Source organism: Chelonoidis abingdonii, chromosome 7 (genome assembly GCF_003597395.2).
Source record: "Chelonoidis abingdonii isolate Lonesome George chromosome 7, CheloAbing_2.0, whole genome shotgun sequence".
NCBI lineage: Eukaryota > Metazoa > Chordata > Testudines > Testudinidae > Chelonoidis > Chelonoidis abingdonii.
This window is the reverse complement of record NC_133775.1, coordinates 21,140,643-21,167,243: the sequence shown is the minus strand read 5'-3', so window position 1 is coordinate 21,167,243 and position 26,601 is coordinate 21,140,643. Positions and strand designations below refer to the sequence as shown.

Genomic DNA, 26,601 nt, shown 5'->3' with positions numbered 1-26,601 from the left:
AGATTTCAAATTTCATAATGCTTAAACTGTAAATTTATCGTTTCTGCAGACTGGGCCAGATTCTTCTTTTGATGTGTGCATGAGATTTCCACTAGCACCAATGCGAGTCATGTATATGCATGAAAAAGATAATACCCTATTTAGTAGTCTACTCTTGTTAAAACATATATGTGTTCTCACCCTTTGATGTTCTGAACAATTGGTTTTCCAGTTGCTGCAATATGAAGTATATTTACACATACTTTGTATGGATGGTTAAAACCAAATGTATGATTTAGCAACAAAATGTTTGGAGTAAACCAGTTGAGTAAAGCAGTAGAGGATATGTATAATCAAGCTGGATTTGAGTATCAGCTGCTTCACATTTAGGGAATAATAGGCCTGATGAATTAATTTGTGACAAAACTGGGCCCAGCTGTACTGCAGTTTACAAATGACAAATTGTGAGCTACTGCATAAGGGAACTAAATTTTTCAGAACAACTTGGCTAAAACTGTGTAAAGTTTTAAAATGAAGAAGTAGCTACGTGGATCGCAGTAACAGGAAAAAGCTGTTGTTTGTACTCAAAGTAACAATTATTTAAGAGTTCATAACCGAATCAGAAAAATAATTGCCTTTTGTACAAGTGGTTAATTCAGCTGAGTTTAATAGAAACTGCATGAGCAAGATGGACAGGTGGAAGCAAAGTGCTATTGGGTCGCAGAGAAACTTCACTATAGCTCTTCAATGTATCAGGTTACAAGCATTAAATTATCAGAACTTTTCATTGGCTATTCATAGTCAGAAGCAGGCCATAGTTTACATCTTCTTGAGGTAGCAGTTACCTTTTACACATTAACCTTTTAATGGATGTAACATATATTACAGAATTCATGACCCTTGCACAAAGCCTATGGGGCAGTGCTTGACAAAGGGTATGTCAATATGTACTGAATCTATAATTTAAGTTATTAAAATAAAATGCAGTTAAAACAATCATATGTTGAAAAGTTGAAGTACTACTATCAGGTCACTTTACACCCAAATTTAAACTGAGCAAAATCAGGCATTTTTTTTTCAGTTTGTTAGCTATTTTCAAGGAACTGGTCATACGCATACAGAGATCAACATGAGAAATAGCACTGAAAGCACTTACTTTTTCTTAAAACATACAATTAACACTCTGCTTCTGATGATAATGGAGACTGATCTGACATGATTTTCAGTGAGAAAATAAATACCCCAAAAAGCTTCCTTATGTCTGGATGGAAAAGGCTACCAAGATGGTCTCTCGGAACATTAATAGGCTTACTTTGTTTTTCGGCGAGCAATCTGTGGTCGTTACACAATAATTCTCTACAAAACACAGGTAGTTTTAAACTACTCCTACCATACTCTGAAAAGGGATTATTTAACTAATACGTTGTAATGCACATAAAATAAAAAGATACAGCAACCCACACTGCAAAGTTGATGCTATCAAAGGGACCAATTTAGGCAATGTAATGGCCTAAAAAATGTGGCCAATTTTAAACATTACAATAATTGCAGCAAAGGAGGTCTGCTTCTAGGATTCATATCTTTTCTGCTCTCTTCCTGCTTCCTAGGCCTGTTTATCTGTTCCATTTTTCATTCCTCTAGTGCAGGGATTGTAAAACACATACAGCCAGCTCTCCCTGTAACACAGTGTGCACTAATAATAGGCTTTTTAAAAGCCTCTAGCACCTAACTCCCAAATCCTACTATGAAAACTGGTCCTCTAGTATTAAATCACCTCCTTTAGTTTGAAGGATACAAGTCAGTCAGTGGGAAGGAAATACAGTGCTTGCTTAGCTGTGGCTATACTAGCATTCTCTGGAATATCTCCCACTGTTTCACATCCACTGGTGAAGCTCCACAGAAGGTACTAATAATTAGAAAGCTAGTGAAGACAGGGCGCAGCATTTTTAACCACCATATATCATCTAGGGCTAGATTTTTAAAGGTATTTAAGTGCCTATAGATGCAGGTAAGCACCTAGTGGGATTTTTAAAAGCACCTAAGCAGGTTAGGTGCTTGACTCCCACTGAAATCAATAAAAGTCAGTGGGACTTATGCAACTAAGTCATTTTTGAAAATGGGACTTAGCCATCTGAGTCACTTAGGCCTTAAAATGCAGAGCAGAGCAATGTGTAAATACCTTTAAAAATCTGCCTTAGGCATTTAACCTGTTTAGGTGCTTTTAAATTCTCACCAGTAGCCCATCTGCATCTTTAGATGTCTAAATAACTTTGAAAATCTGTCCCCTCACCAGATAAATCCAAGGACACTTTACAGATTTATCCACCATAGAAATGAGGGCAACTCTGTGGTAATTATTGAAGAGCACACACTACACAACAGTTTAAGACAGGATGTGAAGAAAACCATATCCACTTAAATCTGCAGAGGGACTGGTAAGCAAAATGTACTTACCAGCATTAGAATTTGGTCAGGAAACCAGGGATAACAACCTTTCTGTCATAAAGAGTGCCTCGAGTGCTTACATGATCACAGACAGCCAGGACTTCATGTTTTGTCTTACCTGAAACGTAAATAAATAATATATGAACAGCAAAATGGATCTCTCTTATGACTGGTTCAAATTACTTCAAGCTTTACAGTAGCTGTACACATTAAATGCTTGGACCCACAACGTCTTATGTGTATACTCCATTAAGATGTTGTTTACAGCAGCAAACTTCAGCAACTGTGTAAACATTAGTGTCTTGCAATTGCAGATGTTGCAGTGGAAACAGACATCATATATGGTTCATCATTTTTTGTATTGAATGAATCTGAGTCCTATGAAAAATAAACTTTTGGTATTAAAACTCTGGCCATTTTCCAAGAAGGGTGTAATGACGTAGTTATTAATTATAGATTAAATATTTCTGTAAAGCTTCAAAGTATATTTGAAACTAATGTTAATAGGCTAAGCTCCAAACTGTCCCTTTCTGAACATATCTTACAATTCAAAAATCACATCATCTTAATTGTTCACATACATTTGATGTTAAATTAACATGTCCTTGCAAGGAGAGCGAACTGCAGACATCAAGCAACCTATATGAGTAAATATTTATTGTATTAATTTACTGCTCACTGCTACAGTTACACTCACTTTGCTAAGTAGAATCTCTTCTTCTCCAAAGCTATTTTTTGTATCTCATCTTAAATATCTTCTCATAATTAGTTGTTAATTAGTCACTGATCTGCCAGTAATTGTTGAAACATTTTGTTGAATTTTCTCTGTTTGATATTCAGCTAAAAATTGAAATGTTGACATTCCTCGGATGGTGAAAAGGCTACAACTCTCGCTACTCCTTAGGTTTGCCATCATTCTAGATTTACAACAAAGATGGTAAATAAGATACAATTAGTGCTCAATTTGTAATGAAAGAGATGCCGGGGCTCAAACAATTTTTTTACATTAATAACAGATGCAGCAAGTCTAGAGGTGCCAGAGCTCAGCCCTGGCAAGCCTGGCACAAATTAAGAACTGGGTACATTGAGTTTCGCTCTCTTTCAACAATTAATTTCACTGGGGGGAAATATATAAGGTGTTTTTATAAAGTAGGGGGCCTGCTTTAAAACATTTGGTTGGAAAGACATTCTAAGTATTTGAATTTTGAATAGCAGAAATTAAAGGCTTGAAGGGGAACCTAGGGGCAGAGATTGTGCCTATCAAATCCAAGGCCAACACAGATTTCAGGGCTTTCCTGATGAACCCATCAGTTATACAAAATATAAATGTATTGTCTCAGTTTTTGTTAATTGCTGCCGAATGGCCACTTGAAAGAGCCACTGGTAAGCTGAACTGATGAAAGTGGCAACAGGCTCACTGAGGGAGCGTGCACCTGCATGGCATCCCCACACCAGGCCTGCCACATGCTGAGATCTTGCCCTCTCTGTAGCAAACTCCATGGAACCTGCAAGGAGGAGCATGGGTTGCAGGAGGGAGGAGCTTAGAAGTGGCACCAGCAAATAGGTCTGCCTGCAGCTCTATAAGTAGTTGTTTGACTAAAGAGTTTGATTTAATAAGAATGGCATCACCCCATGTTATTCAGCTCATAGAATGAAAAACTCCCCACTTCAGACTCTCCAGTAAGCCTCCCACTACATGACATCTTAAACCAGCCTTTCCTTGCATGTAGAGTCAAATTCGCAGAGTAGTGGGAAAAGAGTGGGGGTGCTTGGCTGAGGAGTTGGAAAAGTGAAAACTTTGTCATGTATACCTCCCTGATGCCCACCAGAACCATTCCTGCATTCTTTTATCTCCCCTTCCCCACAAAACTCTCCCATGATAGGTGTCCCACTTTTCAGTAGGAAATTCCAGTTAATCTATCCCCAGGGATCTTCTGCTGGTGTTGTTAAAATATGCCATTTTGTACAAACTGATGAATTCCAAAGGCAAATAATTGCTTTTCAGAAGAATTTTTATTATCATGAAATAGTGATAATTCCTATGGGCTTTTTTCAAAAGGGATTTTTCCTGTAGGCACAAACTCAAGGGGTTAGACCTCATCTCCAAATAGCACCCTTTTTATAAAGTCTATGTCCTAACCGAAAACAAAACAGCACTCACTACTAAAAATATTTAAGGAATGGCACGAAACTTGGTTTGAAAGAAAAATGAATTTCCTTCAACATTTTATCTGCAAGCATACAGGGACGACTCCTTCTCATCTTGTAAATCCCACTGACACAATGAAAACTTTGCATAAAACAACACTAAATAACTTTTAGTGCTATGTTTTTATATTAATTGTTTTATTTTCTTTGATTAAACATCAGATTGATTTGGTTAGTCTATCATAGGTGTAAAACTCATGTTCTAAATCTAAAGCGTTTGGAAAAGAACTGACTAGATGCTGGAATTCTTCTCAAGCTCTGAAAAGTCCAGGTGCCACACACTACATACTGTGAGAACTTTATAAAGACTGAGAAATTATCTCTGTAGAAGATTAGAGGGGAATGTTTATATGCATGTGTCCTAAAGTACAGATATGTAAATATTATGTTGGAAGCTTATATTTAATTATATATAAGTAAAACAAAAGTGGCAAAGTCTCTATAAGGAATAACTGTAGATATACTACCCAACAGGTCTTTTTTTAATAGTTATTCATAGTATTCCAAATACTATTTAAATTGTTTTCTGTGTGCATTAATTTCAATTTACTGGAAACAGTATTATACTCCAAAGCTGACTAGGAACTATGAACACATATTTATCAGGATCCTATATACAACAGCTCTTAAGTTTAAGTCCATGAGATGCCTTCTGAAAAGAACGAATCCTGGCCTGTGTTTTAGCAAATAATTAAACTGAGGAGCAGGAAGAAGGGGGGAGAGGCTTAGTTATACATAATACTGCCTCAGCATCTCTCTACCCCACAATAGAAGCAGCATTCAAACATTCTTCTCACAGTATAATCTACGTTTGTCCGCAGTGTCTTGGTAGACTACTAAATGAAGACCTCTGCTCAATGTGCAGCTATGGTCAAAAAAGCTAACGAAACATTAGATGCACAGGAATGAGATGATGAACAATACAAAGAGTATTATCCTACCTTTACATAAATCACTGATGTTGCCTTAGCTGGAATACTGAGTGTAGTGCTGATCTCCTCATCTCTAAAGGCCATTACAGACTTGGAAGGGGTTCAAAGAGTGACCAGAATGATCAAGGGCACAGAAAAGCTCTCTTAGGAAAAGAGATCAGAAGGACTGTGATCGTTTAGCTTAGAAAAGACATGAATAAAAGGGAATGTGATAAAACATATACAATTATTAATGATCTAGAGAAGGTAGTTTAGGAGCTTCTGTTCTCCCTATCTCATAAGAATAAGGGGCCATTCAATTAAATAAAAAGTGGGAAAATTAAAACCAGTAAAAGGAAATATTTTTCACATGATGTGTAATTGTTGAACTCATTGCAACAGGAAGTTGTTGAGGCCAAGAACTTATTAAGATTCAAAAAAAACACTGAATTATATGAATAAGACTATCCAGAGTTATTGTAAATAATAGTATAAATATTGTGCTTATGCTTTGGGGCTTAAACCAATCTCTAATTCAGTGGTACATAATCTTTTCTAGTCATGCCCTTTACCATTAACAGAATGTGTCCATATCCCCTGCCTCATTACTGCACAGCCAAGGCTTCCTCAGCAGCAGAGCCTGGACTGAAGGTGGAGCTGCAGGAGGAACAGGGGATGGAGGAGACAAGTAAGAATATATGAGAGTAAACTCAGATCTGACATTTCAATGTGGACTAAAATGTGCTGCTTCTAATAGGGTGCAAGGTTATTCGACCCCATTTGGGTTCATAGGTAATTTATGACTGAAATGCCTGCCTGTACCTCACTCATTACCACTTAGAATACTTCCCCCTGCATGTTGAGAAGCCACCATGCAAATTCGTTTTTGCTGCCTTGTTTGTTTTTAGGGATGATTTTCACAAGACTGTGCTGTGTTCCACAAGCAGAAAAAAAATCCTCCTGGGCTTCTTCTTATGTCTTCTGTATCATAATCAATACGATGTATGTTTTCAAGCTTTTCCTCTGCAACCTGGAGGACTAGCACCTTGAAAATAAAGCTGAGATACTCCTGTAATTCCCTGAATCCAGGCGTTAGGGCTTTAAACACCGAACCTTTTGAGGCAGGCAATAAGACTAGGCAACACTGCAAACGTGCTTTCTAGAGCTGCCCTGTGAGTCGTGGCGTGCTGCTAGTGAGACACACGGTCCCACCGTGTTACGAACAGCGGGGGTGGAGCTGCACTGGGGATGGGGTGACCCCCCATGCAGTACACCACTGAGGTCGTTGCCTGGCCGGGGCTCGCAGCCAGCCTCCCACCTGTGTCAGCGGGAAAAGCTTTGAGCAGAGGGGCCGGTGACGCTGCCGTAGGCCCCACCCACCTCTTGTTCCGTACCAACGTGCGCTAAGCGCGCTTACCCACCTCTCCCGAGCCGCCTGGGGCTGCTTCCTGCTAAGTCACCTGATCGCGAGTTCTGTCATGTGGCCGCCTGGCTCCTCCAATCAGTGGCCCCGGAGCGCTCGAGCCGTCAATTCAAACAGTTAGACCACGACGGTTAGCAAGTGTTATCCTGCTAGGTGGTCGCTCCCCCCAGCCCCTATCCCCGGCCTGCGTACGGGGCCGCGGCGAGCAGCATGGAGAGCCCTCTGGTGACAGCGGGGCCCTACCGCGCCACCAGGCTGGTTAGAGGGGATGGGGGCTGCGGGTCAGCACACAGGGTGGCGGGGGGACTCTGCTGATGGCGGGAGAAGAGTCTGTGGGGTCCCGGAGTGTGAAGTGCAAAGCGATTCCTGGTGGGGAGGGGGACTGGAGCCCCTGAGGGGACGAGGAAGGGCAGCAAGGAGCGATGCGGGCCGGGGGACGAGCCCCTGAGGCGACTGGGAAAGGGAGCAAGGAGCGATGCGGGCCGGGGGACAAGCCCCTGAGGGGACGGGGAAAAGGAGCAAGGAGCGATGCGGGACGGGGGACGAGTCCGTGAGGGGACGGGGAAGGGCAGCAAGGAGCGATGCGGGACGGGGGACGGGGAAGGGCGGCAAGGAGCGATGCGGGCCGGGGGACGAGCCCCTGAGGGGACGGGGGAAAGGCAGCATGGAGCGATGCGGGACGGGGGTCTGGTTTGGAGGAATGGGGACCCGTGGTCTAAGTGCGTGTGCTCAACTTTTTGCTTTAATCTTCTCGCCCCCCTGCGTGCCCTGTCCCCGCTACCTTGCAGTGGAATGAAGTTACTAAATACTTTCGAGCAGGGATGCCATTGAGGAAGCACAGGCAACGCTTCAGAAAACACGGGAACTGTTTTAGTGCCGTGGAAGCCGTGGACTGGCTTCACGAACTGCTAAGGAACAACAGGAATTTTGGTCCAGAAGTTACTAGGCAACAAACAGTTCAGTTACTAAGAAAATTTCTCAAGAATCATGTAATTGAGGATATAAAAGGAAGATGGGGATCAGAAAATCTAGATGACAACAACAACCTATTCAGGTGCTGTACCGGTGTACACACATTGCTAAACTGTGAAAACTAAGAGTACTCTGTAAGGAGATCAACAGTTACTTTCTGTGGGGAAAGTAATTGTCAGTCAAAAGCAATACTGATTCACCAGGAAGTCTGCTTTTCCTCTACCTCTTCATTAATAATGCTGTTATGGGCTGCAGCCCAGCACTTCTGTAGCACTAAGTGCAAGGGGCCTGTCACCAACCCCACCCTGGCCCCAGAGCATGCATAAGCATCCTACATTGTGCCTTCTACAGCGTACAGAAGGTATAATCAGAGGATAATCTGCTACAAGGACTTAACTTGAAAGTTGAACTTCCCCCTACTGACCTCCAATGAATTTGAGAGAAGGGAATGATCTTCTAAAGCTAATGTAGAATTTTGCCTAATTTAAATTATGTATAAGTTGTAGAGGTGTTCTGTGTTTTCTTCTTTTCATTTTAAGCCTCTACAGAGTCTTATTGGAATCATCACTGGGCACTAAATTTTTTGATGACACTAAATTCTTATTTTTAATATGTTCTGAATGTATTTACATTTCTCTTGTTAATTATAGATTCCCTTCAACCTCTCCAGTTAAAACTTTGCAAAGGAGGTCTCTACTGAAAGAGAACACAGAAAATATTCCAAAAGAGGAAGGAAGTCTCTTTAAACTACCACATTTCTCCAGGAGAACTCCCAAAAAACATGAATTACTTCATACCCTGGTAATAACTTGTGCTTCTTATCGAACATGTGTTCTTTTCAGCATTGGGAAAACAAAAATAGTTACCTCTTTTAGTGGCTGCATCATCTACTTCTGCAGAATCTTCATCTCCGGTTGAAAAAATAAGCTTGCAGTTTCCTCTGGACTACTCTCAGGCCTGGGCTACACTAGCGGGGTAGGGTTCGAACTAAGATACACAACTTCAGCTATGCTATTTGCGTAGCTGAAGTCAAGGTATCTTAGTTCGACTTACCTGGCCGTCCTCACTGTGGCAAGTCGACTGCCGTGGCTCCCCTGTCAACTCCGCTTACTCCTCCTGCCAAGGCGGAGTATAGGTGTCGATTTGCAGATCGATTTATCACGTCCAGATGAGATGCAATAAATCGATCCCCGATACATCAAACACTACTCGCCGATCCGGTGGGTAGTATAGACGTACCCAGAGTGAAGTACAACAGTATGAGAATGCAACAGAAAGCACAGCAGCCCTGGTAACAAAAAGCCTTTATGCTGTATGTGGCTGCTTACAGCTTGGAGTGCAACCTAAGATCTTAAGAAACTTGAACAGTAGATGTTCAAAATACTATTTCTATGACAACCATCTTAACTGTAAACTTATGTGTACTTGCTGAAATCTGGCAAATTGGAAATAGTGAAATTAAGTATTTGTGGCTTTGAATTGTATGTAGTAGATTGAACTACACTGTACAGTACAAGCTGAAATCTATATATACAAGCTATTCTCTTACCTACAACTTTAAATTAGATTAACTACAGACTAGTATTCGCTTCTTTTTTTCTCATTTAGTCACATAATAACAGAGCTAAAAAAGATCATTTAATGCTCCTCATTCGCCCCCAAATATGTTTTATATCTTTAAATATTTGATTCTTTTTTGTCAAATGATTTAAGATTCCTCATAAATTCTTAGAAACTTTATATATATTAGGAACACTAAATCAGGGTACATTACTTAGCTGATAACTTGCGTAACTCTACAACCTTGAATGTAGCTGCCTGGTCATTATTTGTTTTGTTCTTTTGCAGATTTTTTTTGTGCTTCTGACTTTCTGAATTTAGGCCCCAGTCCTGCAAGCACTTATGCATGCATTCAATATTTAGGGCCTCAGTCTCCCATTTCATTCTGCATTTCATTACTTTTGCCTTTAAATTTCAAAATTACGAATTTTTTTTTTCTGTAGTGGACATTAAACATTAGCTAGGGATGGAAAAGAGTTTTAGCCTTCTATTTTAAAATGGGAGAAGACCCATTTAGTGATAAGAAAGCTTAAATTATAAAAAAGAAAATGTAATGCATTCTTTAATTTGGAATAAAGCCTTTTTTACAAGTGTATGTGAGTAGGTTTTTATTTTTAAATAATATTTTACTGGAATTTTAAGTTTGGCTTTTGAGATATTTCAGAGAGTCAACAAAATATAATACGTATGATTGCTTATTTGTAGGAGAACATAGAAAACACAAAAAGTGAAATAATGGAAGAGGATAAGGAAAACTTACATAGGAAGAAAATAAGTCAAGAGGAGATAGAAGAAATTTGGCGAAACATAATTTTGATACAGTAAGTCAATAACAAACTGGAAATAGTTGGGGAGGGTGTGTGTACACATCTTTTCCTGCCAGTACATAGAGATTAGGCCATTTTAGCTTCAACATACCATCGCAGCAGAAGATACATCCATGAGTACATGCTGTGTCAATAATCAATGATCTAAACAAGTATTTACATTTTTTCAGAAAACTTTTTCATCATGCAGAAGGAGTAGTTCTGCTAAGTTACACAGGTAACCCTTGCACTTTCTAATATATTATCAAGGACCACAGTATTATATTTAGGAAAGCTGCTAAAATAAATATTCTAGGGAGTGAGAATTGCACAGTGAGTAGCTGCTTTTCTTTCCTCCTTTCCTTTGTGGTGCGTATCTGGCACACTTCCTCAAACACTGAATTTATGGCTTGCTTCTTGCTGTTGTATCTTTCTAGTGATTCAGACAGACCTTTAGTCGTCTGGCATAAAAACTTACCTCTGACACTTGGAAGCATTGATCTTGGACTAAGAACTTAGAGTTTAATAAGTTAAATTTTGAGTTTTTCCTTGTTGAAGAGGCCTTAAAGTAATTAGCTTGTGTTCACGTGCTATCAAGACTTCTGAAACATTTGTTCTCTTCCACCCTACAGCTTGCAAACCATTTTAGGTCTACCATCTTTGGAAGAAGTCTTGCACTCAGCCCAAGTAATTCCTCAATATGTCATGTACAACATGACTAACACGAGTAAACATGGTGTTGTTGTTCTGCAAAACAAATCAGGTTTGGTTTTGTTTTTGACATTTGCTTCAAATGCCAGTATTTAGTTATTGTCAAGTGGGAGATGACAGTAATTAACTATAGTAGTACTTAAAACAGATTTGCTTAGGGTGATAACTTCTGTAGTCTACTTTTCTTTCAAAATTAAAAAGTAGGGCAGGTGAGAATGTAATATAAGTATAGTGATTTAAAAATCATTCTATGTGTTCTTTTAAAACTAGTTAAATTCTATATATGACCTTTCTGTATTTAAAGTTTAACATCAGGTGGCTAGTTTATACAGAATATAGTGACAGTTGCTGAACAATTTTCTTTTCTTTTTTTTTTTGTAGAAGACCTCCCTCATTGGGTATTGTCAGCCATGAAGTGCCTTGCATACTGTAAGTTATACAAAAGTAGTCTTTACAATTTCGGATATGAAGAAGCCTATTTTGGGGAGTAGAAATTCCAAAATGTTTGCTTATATTTGAGAGATACTAGGCTCTTCTACACTGGATGCAAATTCAACTATATCTAACAACCTGACATATTCAGAAGATCTAACAGTAGGCTGCGTAAAACAGTTGTGTACAAAGGTGACCTGTAAGGAAGAAGAGATAAAGATACTGAAATTACGTGGTGTGCATTAAAGAGGAAAGAGATCTTATAGACCAATTACTAATCATTGAGTAGACTGCCTAAATCTCCTAGTGCCAGGTTGCTTTCTATGGATCCATGCATGAATCTCTCCCTACCCTTTGAGAAGGGGATGATCAGCTGGGGCGTTTAACTGAAGTGAGGGAAAGACGGCAACATTCCCCAACCAATTAGGGAATCTGCAGGAACATACAACTTCGAACTCTATAAATGTTATATGGAACTCTGCTATCCTGGAAGACCTCCCTATCTCTTCTCACCATAAGGAGGGGTCCAAGTGGTAGGTAGAGACTCCTGAGTCATTGGAAGAAGCTATGCTGACAGGGAGCTGGGCACAGATGAATCTTGAGTCTTTAGGCACAGTGCCTCTGTGTGTTCCTTCTCAGATGTGGGATTTCAGGGACTAAACTACCTGCTTCTTGCACAGAACTGTCTGCTTCTCCCAGGCTGTGAAATAATTCAGAAAAAACTCTGAGCCAAACTTTGAAGAGTTTGCTAGTTTGGCTTGGCCCAGCCCATAATGTGATTATATTTATTTTTTCTGAATAGGCATCAACAGTGCTCAAGATTTTTGCCATTTTTAATGTAAAATCTGTTCTCATTGCAGAAAGGAATATTCCATAGTTTCCACTCTAAAGAATTATCTTTATTAGCTATTATCCTTAATTGAAGGTGTGACAAACTTGCAGCACAGTTCTCTCCACTCTAGTATTTATATAGAAAAGAGGAAATGAAATGAAGAAATGGAATATTTTCAAGACATAGGTATATGTTCCTGCATTGTAGAATCAGTATAGCAAAATTAAGCAAATTCTTTTGAGAAATGAATGGGTGTCACTTCTATCTATGTAATGGTCTGCACTGCATTTTTCAGGTTGTTGGCTTTGATCTGGATTAAAACAGCCTTTTTAAAAATAATGTAAAATTTAGCAAAAAGTTTATAAACTTTTTAAAAAAAAATACTTTACACATGTGAAGTGGGCTAACAGAAATGACTTCACTTGGGCTTTTGGGATGTCAGTCTTTCACTTAAAAGAAAATAAAAAGCACACACTTTATAAATGCTAATGAATGAATATGCATGACTGTTGAAAGTGTTGTATCCAGCTGAATTCTTCATCAGTTGTACCGTGTCTGATGTGTAACTTTTTTTTGAGAGAGAGAGAGACTTTGGAGAGGTAGGGAAAACATGAGTTTGACCTCATTGAGTTTCCTGCAGAGCAGTTCTCCTCAAAGAAGCAGTTCGGGGCATGCAAAATTTAGAAATGTCATGTCTCCCAACTCAGTTTTCACCATTTCACATGTACTGTATCTGCACTGGTGCCTATGCCATTTTGCGGCTTTTTTGCTGCCTCTTTCCCCACAACCTCCAGCAAAGCTCCTTAAGAAGTTATGGTGGCATTGGCTGTGTCATTGCATGCATATATGTATCTCTCTAACTGTTCAGTAGCAGTTGCAGGAGGGTCCCATATGCAGTAACAGAGCTTGGAGTTGAGTTTGCAGTGGGTGATTCACAGAAAGTGACATTTCCCCCCATTCCATGCACAGCCCCTAAAAAGCCAGAGTCCATTTGTGAAGAAAACTGTAAAGGAAAATGGGGATAGGGCAGAGGATGCTGCTTTGCTTCATCCTAGCCCATCTTTCTGTGGGGGTATGGTGGAGACCCATCTGCAGGGAAACTCTGGTTCAGTTTATTCTCTCCTTGTCCTTACCCATGCCCATAAATTGGTTAATTACATGGTTCATTGCCCAGTTTTGAAGATGCTGTATTGGATGAAGAGCCAACCTGAAGTGCGCAGTTGTGATCATCCAGGGGAGGGGGATACAAGTGAACAAAGTTTGCTGTTATTGTACCAGTTATGTAAGCTTTCAGTAGTGTGTGTGCAGTTTTTTAAAAACAAAAAAAGCACACCTGTCCCCCAGCTAAAAACAAAAAAAATTAGTAGCTGTGTTAGTGAATTGAGCCCTAAGCATCTTGAATATGAAAAAATCTTAGATCTATTCTGAGTATCTGAAAATAAATTCCTAGGTGCTTGTAACTTTTGTTTTATTGCTTATCTGTATGTAATCTGTTTGATTTGGGGTATTTTTTGGGGGGGGGTAGTAATTGTAACAGAAAAACTAAGATTAATTGCTTCTTATGACTCCTTTTTTAGGGGTGGGTGAGAAGCAGAAAGGGTTGAAGTAGTCAAATAAGAGACTTCCTCTAAATTATTAATATTGAAGTATCTATCTTCTAAAGTTGAGTGACAGCTTCGTGCTCTTCTGTTGCTATATAAACAGTTTTATTCTGTTTCTGCATACTAGTTACTCAAGGCTGAACTACTGGGCCAATGTTTGTATAAGGAGATGGCTGACATGACACTCCTTGAGAAATACTAGGCCGTACCTACCATTCTTTCAGCTAATGTTGAAGAAGTTTTTTGTTGTGTGGTTTGGTGTTGTTTTTTTTTAAAAAGGTGATTATGAGAATAGTCCTGTCATGAGCCTTCTTTACTTGCCTTCTTTTTAGGGCCTAGAAGTAATGACATGAGCCAGCCAACTTACACTGGTTTTGAACGGGATGTGTTCAGAACAGTCGCTGATTACTTTCTCAATCTACCTGAACCATTGCTTACTTTTGAATACTATGAATTGTTTGTTAATATTCTTGGTATGTATGACTTGAGAAATAACCTATTTCGTTAAGAGTTAAGTACAAATTTGGGTCTAGTGGGTTGCACATATGTAACCCTGTGCAGAATTTGGCCCCCAGTCTGTATGGCAGTATGAATTTGTGGGAGGCCACCAGTGCAGTAGTAGCTCTACATTACAATCTGAGTGAAAATACAACTACATTCTTGTGACAGTAAATCTATATAAATTATCTGGTCTGACACTGTCAAAGTATAATAACCACAGTCTCAAATAGTGTAAACTAATCCTAGTCTTGGTTTTAAAAGGTAAATGTAAAGTTTTATTGTCCTTAGTCTTGCATGTATGGGCTGTTTGTTGCATGTCTTGTTTAATGCTTTTTTTTTTTTTTTAGCTACAACTAACAATGTGGACTATATTAATGTCTTATATTTGTTCTGTTTTACTTAGCTACTTCAGTTCGTTCTTATCTTGTTCACTTTCACACCACTTGCATCTTAACTTGTATTTCATTTTCTGATAGTTGTGTGTGGCTACATCACAATTCCAAATAGACCCAATGGAAAACACTGTATCCGAGATGAGGCATGTGACTCACAGCCTTCAAAAACTCTGCACTTGAACTCTTTCAAGTCAACTGAATGTCTTCTACTAAGTTTACTTCGAAAAGAGACTGAAAATCAAGAGGAAGAATCTGAGTCTTCTGGAAATATTTCCCAAAATGAACGTACTTTTCAAAAAGAATGTGCTAAAAAATTACAGCACTATAACTTGGCATGTAAACGAGCCAGTGCTCATGATCTAAGAGGAGGAAGCTGTAAAAATCTGTCAGGTTTAAGGAATGAACAGGCCCAGTCTCTCAAACTTAGGGCAAACTGCTATTCTTTGGAACGAATTGCAGCTACTACCTCAAGTTTGTGTAGTGAAGTGGGATCAAACTCCCTCTATCAATCTGATATTAACATAATATCAAGCAAAAATAAGGAAAACCCACTACTACATTCTGGCTACAAAGCAGAATCACTGTTGGATCTTGGATCAGATAGCACTGGGCAGAAACAACCATGTGGTTCCAGGAGAGTGTCTGCATCAACAGTTCACGACCAAGAGCTATGTAATGGGAATCGCAAATCTAAGCAACTCTGCAGGTCTCAGAGTTTACTTGGAAGCAGTAAGTTCAGAAATTGCAATGGCATCAACACACCAGTTGCTGAAATCACAGTAAAACCATATGCAATAGTTCATCTTGGACAGAGGAAATCAAGTACTACCAGTGTGGTTACTATAGTAGAAAATGAGCCTAGGGATTCTGATATCCCAGTCAATAAAAGACTCTGCAAAAGTGCAGTAGAACTTTCAGAAAACTCTTTCACTCCAGCTTCCTTTATGTTGACTGGCACGCAAAGTAAGATTGCTCTCCAAAGCATGTGGTATTGGCTTACTGTGTTGACTAACTGTCTCTGCTTTCCTACTTTGTCCCCATTGTTGGATTTTTAAATAGCAAAATCGGTACTTCATGGTTTGTTTAAAGAATATTCTAATGGCTATAAAATTAAGTAACTTAACTAATTATATTAAATACAAGCTTTTGTATCTTCTATAATGCATGCTCGTGGGTAGTATCCTCTCTTCCCCAAATATTGATGTCTAAGCAATTCACCATTGCTCTTTGTTCGAGTAAGTACTATTCCCTGTGATACAAACATCTGAGAGAAAGGGAGGAATCAGCATAGATTTCCCTGCTTCTAAGTGATGTCTCTTCACATTCTTTGAAACTGGATGCTGAATGAAGTTTCTAGGAGTCTTTAGAAGCCTGGAAATTGGCCAAACAATATATATATAATAACAGAAAATACTCAACACTAGTGTGCAGAAATAGCTTCAGTTATATTCCTCAGCTGGTCTTGACCTGTGTCAATAATATGTGTCAGAACAAAATGAGATTAACTGGGGGTAAAGACCATGCAAAAAATGTTTAAATAACTGATCCCTTTTTATGTTAGAGCAGACTGTGCTATAAAGTGGCTGCTGTCTTAATTGAATAAAATGAAATTGCTGATATTGAGGTACCACTGTCCTTCATATTGTTTCAAAACTTAATTACAGCTGTTTTTATAATTATTAACTTCTAGATTTTCTCCGGCCTCATTTAGAAAGAGTTGCTATTGAAGCACTACAGATATGCTGTTTGTTGCTTCCTCCACCAAATCGTAGAAAGCTTCAACTCCTAATGCGTATGATCTCTCGAATCAGCCAAAATGTTGATATGCCTCGACTTCATGATGCAGTGGGCACAAGATCTCTGGTAAGACACCTTTTTCTAAGAGTATGGATACCTTTATTCAATAGCATAAAAATAATGTTTAAATCTGAGAAAAGCAAGAATATTCAGTGTTAACAGAGGAACTTAGTCTTTGTCTCACTAAATCTAGTATGTAACACAAATATATCACTCCTGGTATACTTGTGAAAATCTGTATCAAAGTAAACTCTCTTGTTTAACTCCATCTGAACATATTCTAAATATATTTTTGGGAAAACTTCTTATTTGAACAGCCTTTATTAACGTTTTAAAAGAACAGAAAAGATTCATTATCCTTTTTGCTTCAGTGATTTCCTATTCCTTCTACACCTCACTGTCAATAACTAAACTGATATTGTGAATTAAATTCCTACAAAACCTTGTAAGTAATCTTTAATTGACTCTCTGTTTTAACTGATATGAACACAAAATTTATTTTGCTTTTCTGTAACTTAAAAGGTCTAATGGATATGTTTTGAAAAATAGATTTTGGCTAAAACTCTCACAGTGTGTCTACTTGAGGTAGTTTATTTTTGTTTTGTCCAATATGGAGTGAATTTCCATAGCCGAGCGTTAGCATAGCCTTTTTATTATATAAATGTTACGTCAGGACTCTAGCTATTGTACACAGATGCCACTGGATGTTAAAATTAAAGAATAGACCTAACTGTAGGGTTTACATTTTGAATTCTAGTAGGTCCAATGCCAAAAAGGAAACAGAACTGAGTTTGTTAAAGGTTTAAAGAATAGCTGTAAGGACTGAATTTAAGCTTACAGTGGAAAGAATAGAGGTATTTACAGTTGTTAGAATGACATCAAACCTTTGTTTAGTTCTTTTACCATACTACCAACAGTGATTTTAAAACAAATTAAACAAATACTGATTAAAGAATGTTAATTAAAAATGGGAAACAAGAAATGAATATATACTTGTAAATTATTGCAAGTGATGTAACAGAGGTTCTGACTATTTATTTATGCCATCTTGAACTCTCATAATGCTTCTTTTTTGTGTAAGAGACAAAGGTGTTAGCCAGTGAGTCCTAGACTACTAAAGTTTTCCTACATAAACTCGAAGGATGGTGAAGAACTTAGTATAGTTTGTTTGAGGTATGGAACTAGAACAGTGGTTCCAAAACTGGGGTTCGTAAAATGTTACAGGGGGTTCTCGGGAAAAAATTCCCTAATGGTGGACAAAGCTGTCCCTAGGTGCCCCAGGCAGCTTGGGGCCAGCAGTCCAGAGGCCCTGGACTTCCAAAAGCTAAGCAGATCAATGCAAGCATATCTATCACACTGAGGAGATTTAAACTTCAAGACTCCTTATAAGAAGTGGAAAGGGAGGTGGATATTTTTTGCTGTTTTTAAAATTAAATAAGCCACTAGTATTGTTTTCTAAATTATTATGAAGAACAAGTTTAAGGTTTGTTGTAACGTGCATTGTTTGCCTGGACTGCTCAAGACTTGAAAGCTTGTATAGGAGGAATTCTTTGAGTTGGCTTCTTAAATACCTTCATGCTGTTTCACATCTGATACTCCTTAATGAAACATAGGAGCCTTGTCTTATAACAGGCTTATTCAAAGTGATACAAGCTATGAAAGTGAGATCTTGGAAGAGTGTTACCTTTTCATAATGTAATAAAAATACTGTAATGATAAATAATTAATAGTGTGTAATAAGCATGTCATAAAAACAAATTTTATATTTCGAAGATCACTGCTTTTATAATTTATACTCAGGTAAAGGAGAAAATCCCTGGAAATATTCATTTTCAGGAAGGGGTTCGCGAGACTTGACATTTTAGTAAAAGGGGTTCACAGGCTGTTAAAGTTTGGGAACCACTGACCTAGAAGCTAGGGAGATGTGAGTTGTATTCCCAAATCAGTGTATACAGCCCTTACTACAGTGGGGCCTTTATCACTGATTGTGTTGTGGCAGGATCTAGAGGCCCCAGTCTGTAATGATTCTGGGGAGTTCATAAATAATATTAATAAAGTGATTTGAGATCTGCAAATGGAAGACCATGTATAAGTGCAAATTATGTGTTGTTTTTGATTGGCTTTTTTTTAAGGAGAGCACTTCCCCTAACTTCAACTGAATATTGTTCACTTCTTACCTAAACTATTGCTGTATTGCTGCAAACTGTTCAGCAGCTGCCACGTTTCATCCCAAAGATGACTGTTTCATAGACAAACTTATTCCTATTGTATTTTGTAAGGCACTTGGGATCCACTAATACATTTGGGTGAAATGTGCTAAATAAATACACCTCTACCCCGATATAACGCGACCTGATACAACACACATTTGGATATAAAACAGTCTCCGGGGGAGCGGGGCTGCGCACTCTGGTGGATCAAAACAAGTTCGATATAACACGGTTTCACCTATAATGCAGTAAGATTTTTTGACTCCCGAGGACAGCGTTATATTGAGGTACAGGTGTACTAGTTCATTATTCATTTAGAGCTGTTGGCTTCCCTCTGCTACCTTAAGCAGAGGGGAGCTAAATTTGGAAGAACCTAGTGGCCAGGTGAGGAATAGAAATATAGACTCTGTGGCATGTTAACCTCTAGATCAGTAGTTCTCAACCTGTTTACCATTGTGGGCCACATATGCAGCTCTCTATATGTTATGTGGGCTGCATCCACACTATATATACTATCTGTATGGCCCTGAGGATGTTACATGGGCCACAGCTGTGTGCTGATTGGCCAGGGGCTGAGAACCACTGCTCTAAATTCTGCAGTATTAACTCCCTCTGAGTCTCCTCTTCTGCTGCTACTGAGGTACTTTGATGCATATTTGTAGCAGGGAATGCAGTATGGAGCTGCAGGGAGAGGGAAAAGAATCCAAATGCCATAGTTATACATACTAACAACCTGTTAAATACTTCTAGATGATACAGACTTTTTCTAGATGTGTGTTATGCTGTGCAGAAGAAGTGGACCTTGATGAGCTACTTGCCACAAGATTAGTTTCATTTCTAATGGATCACCAGCAGGACATTTTTAAAGTTCCAACTTACCTACAGGTTGCAGTGCAAGATCATATAGAATCTCTAAAGACAGCTCAGGTGAGTCCTGTGACAAAAAAGTTGAACCCCCTTTGCTAATTGCTGTTTATGAATTGTAGGGTATTAAACTACTACTGACAGTTTAAAAAACAAAACTATATTCCATTCCTTTTTTTAAAAGTACAAACTTTCATGCAACTAGCTTTACTATTATAGATAGGTTTTTCACTTTTTTTAGCAATTTAACTTTTTAAAACTTGCATTTAATTTACAGTGTAACTGAATGCAAGTGAGACAATAACTTTGCAACCAAAAAAGATCCTTCAAGCATGTGTAGACTTTTTTGTTGCCCTTCTTGTTTCAGTTCCAATATCCAGGAGAAGAAATCAGTGCTATTTTGCCAACTTATTCATATTGTAGGCGGATAACTCCTCAGGAATTTGATGAACAAAAAGTTTCTACCTCTCAAGCTGCAGTTGCAGAACTCTTGGAGAACATTATCAGGGACAAAAGCTTGTCTCTGAAAGACAAAAAGAAAAAGCTAAAACGGGTAAGAAAAGAAACGGGCTATTCTGTGTTTTGTTTTTTTTGGAGGGGGAGACTGGTTTTGGGGGGGTTTTTTAGAACACTCAGTTGTAGTGTGCAAGATGATTTTAAAAAATGCATAAAAGAGGAGGAGAGAGTTATCTAATTACTAGATCCTGGCACATCAACAAACTCTTTAAAAATGAATTCTAGTCTGATAGCAAAAAGAATTGGGTACAGCCATCTGGATGAGTGCTTGTTGTGATGGCAAGTTCTGATCCTGTTTTGAAGGGAACTTGGTCTCCACTGTAAGAATTCATGTTAGTTAGCAACAGTGTTTTTCAAACTAAGCACAATTTAAGAGTAAAACGCAAATCAATTTTTTTCAAAGCCCTCTGCATTAAATACCGACTCTGTGGTAAGAATTAGAGTTATTTCTTGTGATATACTAAATATAGCAGGTTTCTTGTTCAATTTTTGAGCCAAGATCTTCAGTAGGTAAAACTCTGATGTAAAGGGCACAAAAATAAAAATAAGTAGTTTTGGTTAAAATTTTAAAACCAGATTATTCAGAATGAGATTCAAGTTTGGCAGGGAGGGATAGCTCAGTGATTTGAACATTGGCCTGCTAAACCCAGGGTTGTGAGTTCAATCCTTGAGGGGGCCATTTGGGGAACTGGGGTAAATATCTGGCGATTGGTCCTGCTTTGAGCAGCACGTTGGACTAGATGACCTCCTGAGGTCCCTTCCAACCCTGATATTCCATGAGAAGCCCTCTTCTGACCAAGTAACTGGTACTTTCTAACGTTCTGAACAACTTACATATTGCTTCAGGTTATATGATATTTCTAAATTCTACTAATCTGTTGCCTTACAGTCAAACTAAAAGCTCAACAACTTTGGCAGGACTTAATGCTGGAAGATTTTTTTCTCTTGCAGAAAACCTTTGGCAAATATCTCTGATCAGTGAATAGTGTACTTGTCCCAGAATTTACTAAGCACATCTTGTGACTCAAACACAGCTCCACAAAAGCTGCTTTCAAATTTTCAAGTTGTCCCCCTCTCCCTCTTCCCCTCCCCCGGCCTCCACAAAAATAATTATTTTGTAGGACTTGAAATGTTCCTTAACCTTGGTCACAAACCAAAAGACTGGGCCTCTGTTTTATTTGATTAATTGAAACTGGCTGTATGAAATAAATAGTTCCAGCATTGGTAGATTAAACCTTTTGACATCCCTCAAATTTCCATATGGAGACAGGAGGGAATTCCCCATGCACCCCTTGCCTTTCAGCCCTGCAAGGGTCAGGCTACAGCATCTGCAGAGTAGGGAGTGTAGAGAGAGCTCTAGCAGTACAGCTGCTTCCTGTGGGGGAGCCCTTTGATCTTGGGGCTCACTGCATTTGCTCTAAAATGGCCCTGTATGCATGTGTATTTTTGGACAAAAATGCTCTCATGTTGTGATTTTGAAATGCACAAGTTTGCCTCAGTAGCTCAAGCTGAGGCCTAGGTCTAGCAGAAAGCCACACAGATAAAAGTACAGTGCTCATCTTCACAACCACAGCACACTGTAATTGCTAAATAAAATTACTGTGCTGGAATAGTCAGTGAATGTTGTACCTTCATTATACCTGAAGGCAACCAGAAAAGTGCATGTTGCTTCTCTGGCAATTTTCTGGCACACTGCAGTGCATGCAATGACTTTTTATTTGAAACTGAAAGGTTGGGGGTAGGGGGTTATGAATATTGTTTGGTTTTGGTGTACCACTTCCAACAAGCACATGCACCACAGTCTGGGAACTTCTCATACAAAGTCAGTTAATTTGTAAGACTGCTTGAGGCCATGAGAATATGTAAGAATTAGTAGTTTTACTCTCAGCAATTGAGGCAGACACTAAATACATTCCTGAAATGATAACCCTGTGGAGCATGTCGGCTTTTTTGTTGTTGTGAGTTTTTTTTAATCCATATGCTCTTTCTTTTAGGAGTAGGTCCAATTATTTCTGCCTCCCACCCGAAGCCTATAACTGTTCTGTCATTTTGAAAAAACTGACTTCATCAGCAGAAAGTTTGTGGTATAAAGCATGTATATATTGTGACAAAGTTCCTCCTCTACCTTGGTGGGTCCTGCACTTCTTGGCAGATTTGCTCACCTCAGTGATCTTCCCCACAGTCTGGGTCAACTCCTCCTATGTCTGATCAGGAGTTGGGAGGAACCCAGGCCTGCCCTCTACTCTGGGTTCCAGCCCAGGGCCCTGTGGACTGCAGCTGTCTATAGTACCTCCTGTAACAGCTGCATGACAGCTACAACTCCCTGGGCTACTTCCCCATGGCCTCCTCCAAACACCTTCTTTATCCTCACCACAGGATCTTCCTCCTGATGTCTGATAATGCTTGTCTCCTAAATCCTCCAGCAGTACACTCTCTCACTCTCAGCTTCTTGCTCCCAGCTCCTCACTGGCACTCCTTCTCCTCTGGCTCCTCCCTGCCTGACTGGGGTGAGCTCCTTTTTAAACCCAGGTGCCCTGATTAGCCTGCCCTGATTGGCTGCAGGTGTTCTAATTAAAGTAGGTATCTCCACTGCCTTCTAGAAAGGTCTTAATTGGCTCCAGGTGCCTTGATTAACCTGGAGCAACTGCCATTTGGTTACCATGGTCCTAGGGATTTATTTAGCTTGGGGCTAACTTACCTGTTTCTCAGTACTTTACTGTAGCCATCTGGCCTTGCCCTATCACAATATATATGTGGTATATACCTCTTCCCGACCACTGCACCAAAAATAGAAGAGATAATAGGAAAGCAGCTTGGTTTCAGAAACCCATTTTTGATGTGCTATTCCATATCTGTAGATATTCCAAGCTGCTTTCTTTTTATCTCTTCTATTTTTTGGTCCAGTGGTCGAGAAGATATCTAAGCTATGGAAAACAGGATGAACAGGAAGCTTTCCTAGTACCATCAATATTTGCATAATCTAAACTTTAATGCAAAAAATTATATTTCTATTGTTATGGTCATAAAAGATTCCAAATGAGAACAGAATGTGTGCCAATGCAAGACTGTCTTCCTTTGTCTGCAGATAGCTGGCTCCAGTTTTGCTATGCTGCAGAAGGGCGAAAGCTGACTGGAATGTTCAGAACTTCGTGTATGGTGCAAACTGATAAGCATCATGTATATGTCACTGCTGTTTGACAAAGTCAGGAGCAACAGCAGAGACTTAACATTTAAAATGGAGAGATGGGTGTAGTTCTGCCTAAGGGTAACTGGCATTGGCTGAGTACAGGATAGGGGAGTGCTTGCACTTACCTCCATCTCCAACACAGTAGCCAGGAGACCATGGAGTGGGAGTAGGAAAGAAAGAAAATGTACTTCTTTTTTGTGTGTGAGAGAGAGACTTCAAAGTTATCAGAGTCAGATCTGAAAGCTAAAACCCATGAACAGGGTTCAAGCAAGCCATCCTGGTAGGTATTCTAGCACCTCTTTCCCAGCAGCTGTTGGAGGCAGAAAGAGAAGGAAAAGAGGATATTTAGCATTGGAGAGGAACTAAAGAGTTACGCCATGCTATATTATAGAAAAGAAAATGTGGAATAAAACCTTGAAGGGAAGTAAGGCCTGACAAAAAAACAAATAGGGAGTACTATACACTTTTAAACAATGCATTAAATAGAAATGGGATAATATTACAGTTGAATGCAGTACAAAATGGTTATTTTCCTGTAGGGCAGGTGCCAGGGGTTTGGTAGGATATCACAGCAAAAATATTTTTCATCCTCACTAGCGGGCTTACTCCCCAGGCTAATAGGTGTCTAATCAGGTTGTTATATTTTTCAAGCTCTCTGTATCTTCTTTTAAATAGCTTTTTATAATTACTCTTTTGTTTTTTAGTTTCAGAAGGAATATCCACTGATCTACCAGAACAGATTTCCAACTACAGAAAGTGAAGCAATATTATTTGAAAACAAACCAACAATTAAGCAACCAATGCTTAGCCTGAAAAAACCAAAGTTTCGTAGCGTAAGATACTATTAGGTATTCAACTATGCTTCTTGAATCTATTTATCTGATAGGTATATGCATAGTCTAGTGGAGGACACTTACGTACTATGAAAATCTGATATTTTCTTTGTGGAGAGGGAGAGAGATGTGCACATGCACACTTTATGTTGAAAGGTGCCAAAATATCTTTCTTCTGGGGATCACTTTTCACTTACCAAATCTTGAAATGAGATAAATGTTTAATGTTTACAAGTTACCCAACACATGCAAACAAATATTGAGTTGTATGTGTTGAATCTCAGAAGTAAAAAGAAATGTGAAAAGAAATATGAAGTTATTAGTAACCAAAAAATGTCTGTGTTATTACTACAGTCTGGGAAAGCAATGGTATACATATTGTTGTAACTTTTGTGTTAAATTGTTTTGGAAATGATGCTATTTAAATTGTAGTTTTGGTTTTTAATCATTTCTTGTGTACTGTATGAATGCTCTGGTTGGCTATTCCATATAGTGTGTGCTTGCCACAAAACATTACCTTTTGGGATTGAGAAAGGTGACATCCGGGCCCCACTGACTTCAGTAGGACTAGAAATTCACTCTAGGTTAGGGATTAATCTGTTTATCCAACTTCAGACTCGTATATCCTTTTCATTTGCACTCATTTGTTAATCATTAAAATCAACTTAAGTTTTTAATATATTTATACATGTTAAAACTATTATACTTGATTTTATACGTATTTCTAATTTTTGATGGAAAGCTGATCTCAGATTCATGGATAACTGACCTGGTATACTGCTCAAACAAAATAAGTAAGAGTGGAGGATGATATATGCCAATTTGGTTTAGTGTAGGTATATAGGTATTATATATTAGCTTCAGTGTTTTATTTATAACACTGCTGAGCTGGTTTTTACAAGACTTCTGGAAAATGTCCGTATTGTTCCCTCTCTTAAACATCATGGGTGATATTATGGTCCTAATGAAGGCAATGGGAGTTTTCCTGTTGACTTGTTGGCTAGGATTTCATCCCTTATCTTCAGCAGGATTTTAAATCTCTGTGCAATACATTTCACATCTTGAAAGTAAGGTTTTTTCCCAGGTATTTCCATATATTATGCTAACATTTGTGTACTATTTTTGTTGTTGTTGCCAGGGTTTTTTGTGCGTGGGTTTGTTTTTTGTCTTTTAAATTCAGGACAACATATGCATGTGTGGGGGCTTTTGTTGGGAGGGCAGGTTTGTTTTCATCCATTCAGTTTTATGGATCACTTATTTGTGTATTGTATTTAAGCACTTTTGTGTATTGTTAAAGGTATAAGTTAGATGTAAATGGTCACTGTTAGTTATGCTAGTGATTTAATGTAGTTAAATCACAGTTTATTATCTATCTAATGCAGAAGACTTTTCATATTGTTAAACTCTTTTGCACACTGTACATGCATATTAAGCCATACCGAAACTAAACTTTGATTGTAGGGAGCACGTGTTTTTGTTTGTCGTTTTTAAACTCTGGATTTGTAGATAATCTTTTTGGGTGAAGTCCTGGCCTTGTTGTAGTCAGAGTTATACCATTAATTTCAGCAGGATCAAGATTTCACCCTTTAACAATCCAGATCCAACCCCTAAATTCAAACATGTGGAACTGTAAACATGTGAGTAGCCCTACAAGGGGATTACTCTCTGTAAGTGTTTGTAGAATTGGGTGTGCAGCTTGTACATAAAGTAGCTGCACTACAGCTGTAAAACAACAACCAGCTAAATGATTTAGAATCTTAGTGACCTGCAAAAGGTGGAATGAAGGAGGGAGGGGTTTCTGCCATTCTTTATGCATTTATAAAAGCATAGCCTGAAAGTCATCTTGCCCACCCTTCAAAAAATGAAAAAATCCTGATTGTTTTTTACAGTAGAAATGCAGATCTTGTCTGCCTTTGACTTATGAGAGATGGTAGAACTAGTGAAACTGATAGAAGAAGGGAAGGGATTTTCTTTTAGGGTGGTTTTAAACTTAGTGTTTGTTAATGCCTTTATAAAGTATATAAAGTAAAAATGCACAAACCTTCTTCCCTTTCCCTGTGCAAGTCACCTTTAAAGATTCCGAATCAGTAGCTATACACTGTGAAATACATCAAAAGTATTATAATATCACCTGTGAAAGATAAGAATTTGTATCCAACAACAATTAGCATACATGGTGACGGAGGGATCATGAGATTCATGGACAATGTTGCTTGAAAGCTGGAAGAGTGACTTATGTAATGGAATATTCATTTTGAGACCTGTCTGTTATAGTCTTTTGTGGGAAATCTGTGGGATGGGAGAGTTTTTATTACTATATCATCTGAACTTGCTCAGAGCAGGATGGGACGATGTGGAAGTAAAAGTGCATGGAGGTTAAAAACATTGTTCCATTGCTGCCAATCGTGTGGCTGCATC

The 26,601-nt window shown here is 38.7% G+C and overlaps 1 protein-coding gene across 3 annotated transcripts; it reads left to right on the top strand.

Annotated features, from left to right (window-relative positions):
- Positions 1 to 7,091: 7,091 nt before the first annotated feature.
- On the top strand, positions 7,092 to 25,864 carry DEPDC1 (DEP domain containing 1). 3 transcript variants are annotated; one of them, XM_032771972.2, is made up of 12 exons: positions 7,092 to 7,191; positions 7,755 to 8,020; positions 8,589 to 8,739; positions 10,204 to 10,319; positions 10,937 to 11,067; positions 11,397 to 11,444; positions 14,213 to 14,353; positions 14,858 to 15,739; positions 16,467 to 16,639; positions 19,534 to 19,710; positions 20,015 to 20,200; positions 24,055 to 25,864. In XM_032771972.2, the coding sequence occupies exons 1-12, from the start codon at positions 7,177 to 7,179 to the stop codon at positions 24,196 to 24,198; spliced, it is 2,430 nt and encodes an 809-aa protein (XP_032627863.1). In that variant the 5' UTR covers positions 7,092 to 7,176; the 3' UTR covers positions 24,199 to 25,864. The 3 variants fall into 3 exon arrangements, with proteins under 3 accessions (XP_032627863.1, XP_032627861.1, XP_032627864.1); XM_032771970.2 differs by having other exon boundaries at positions 7,092 to 7,224; XM_032771973.2 differs by lacking the exon at positions 14,858 to 15,739 and having other exon boundaries at positions 7,092 to 7,224.
- The last annotated feature ends 737 nt before the right edge of the window (positions 25,865 to 26,601 follow it).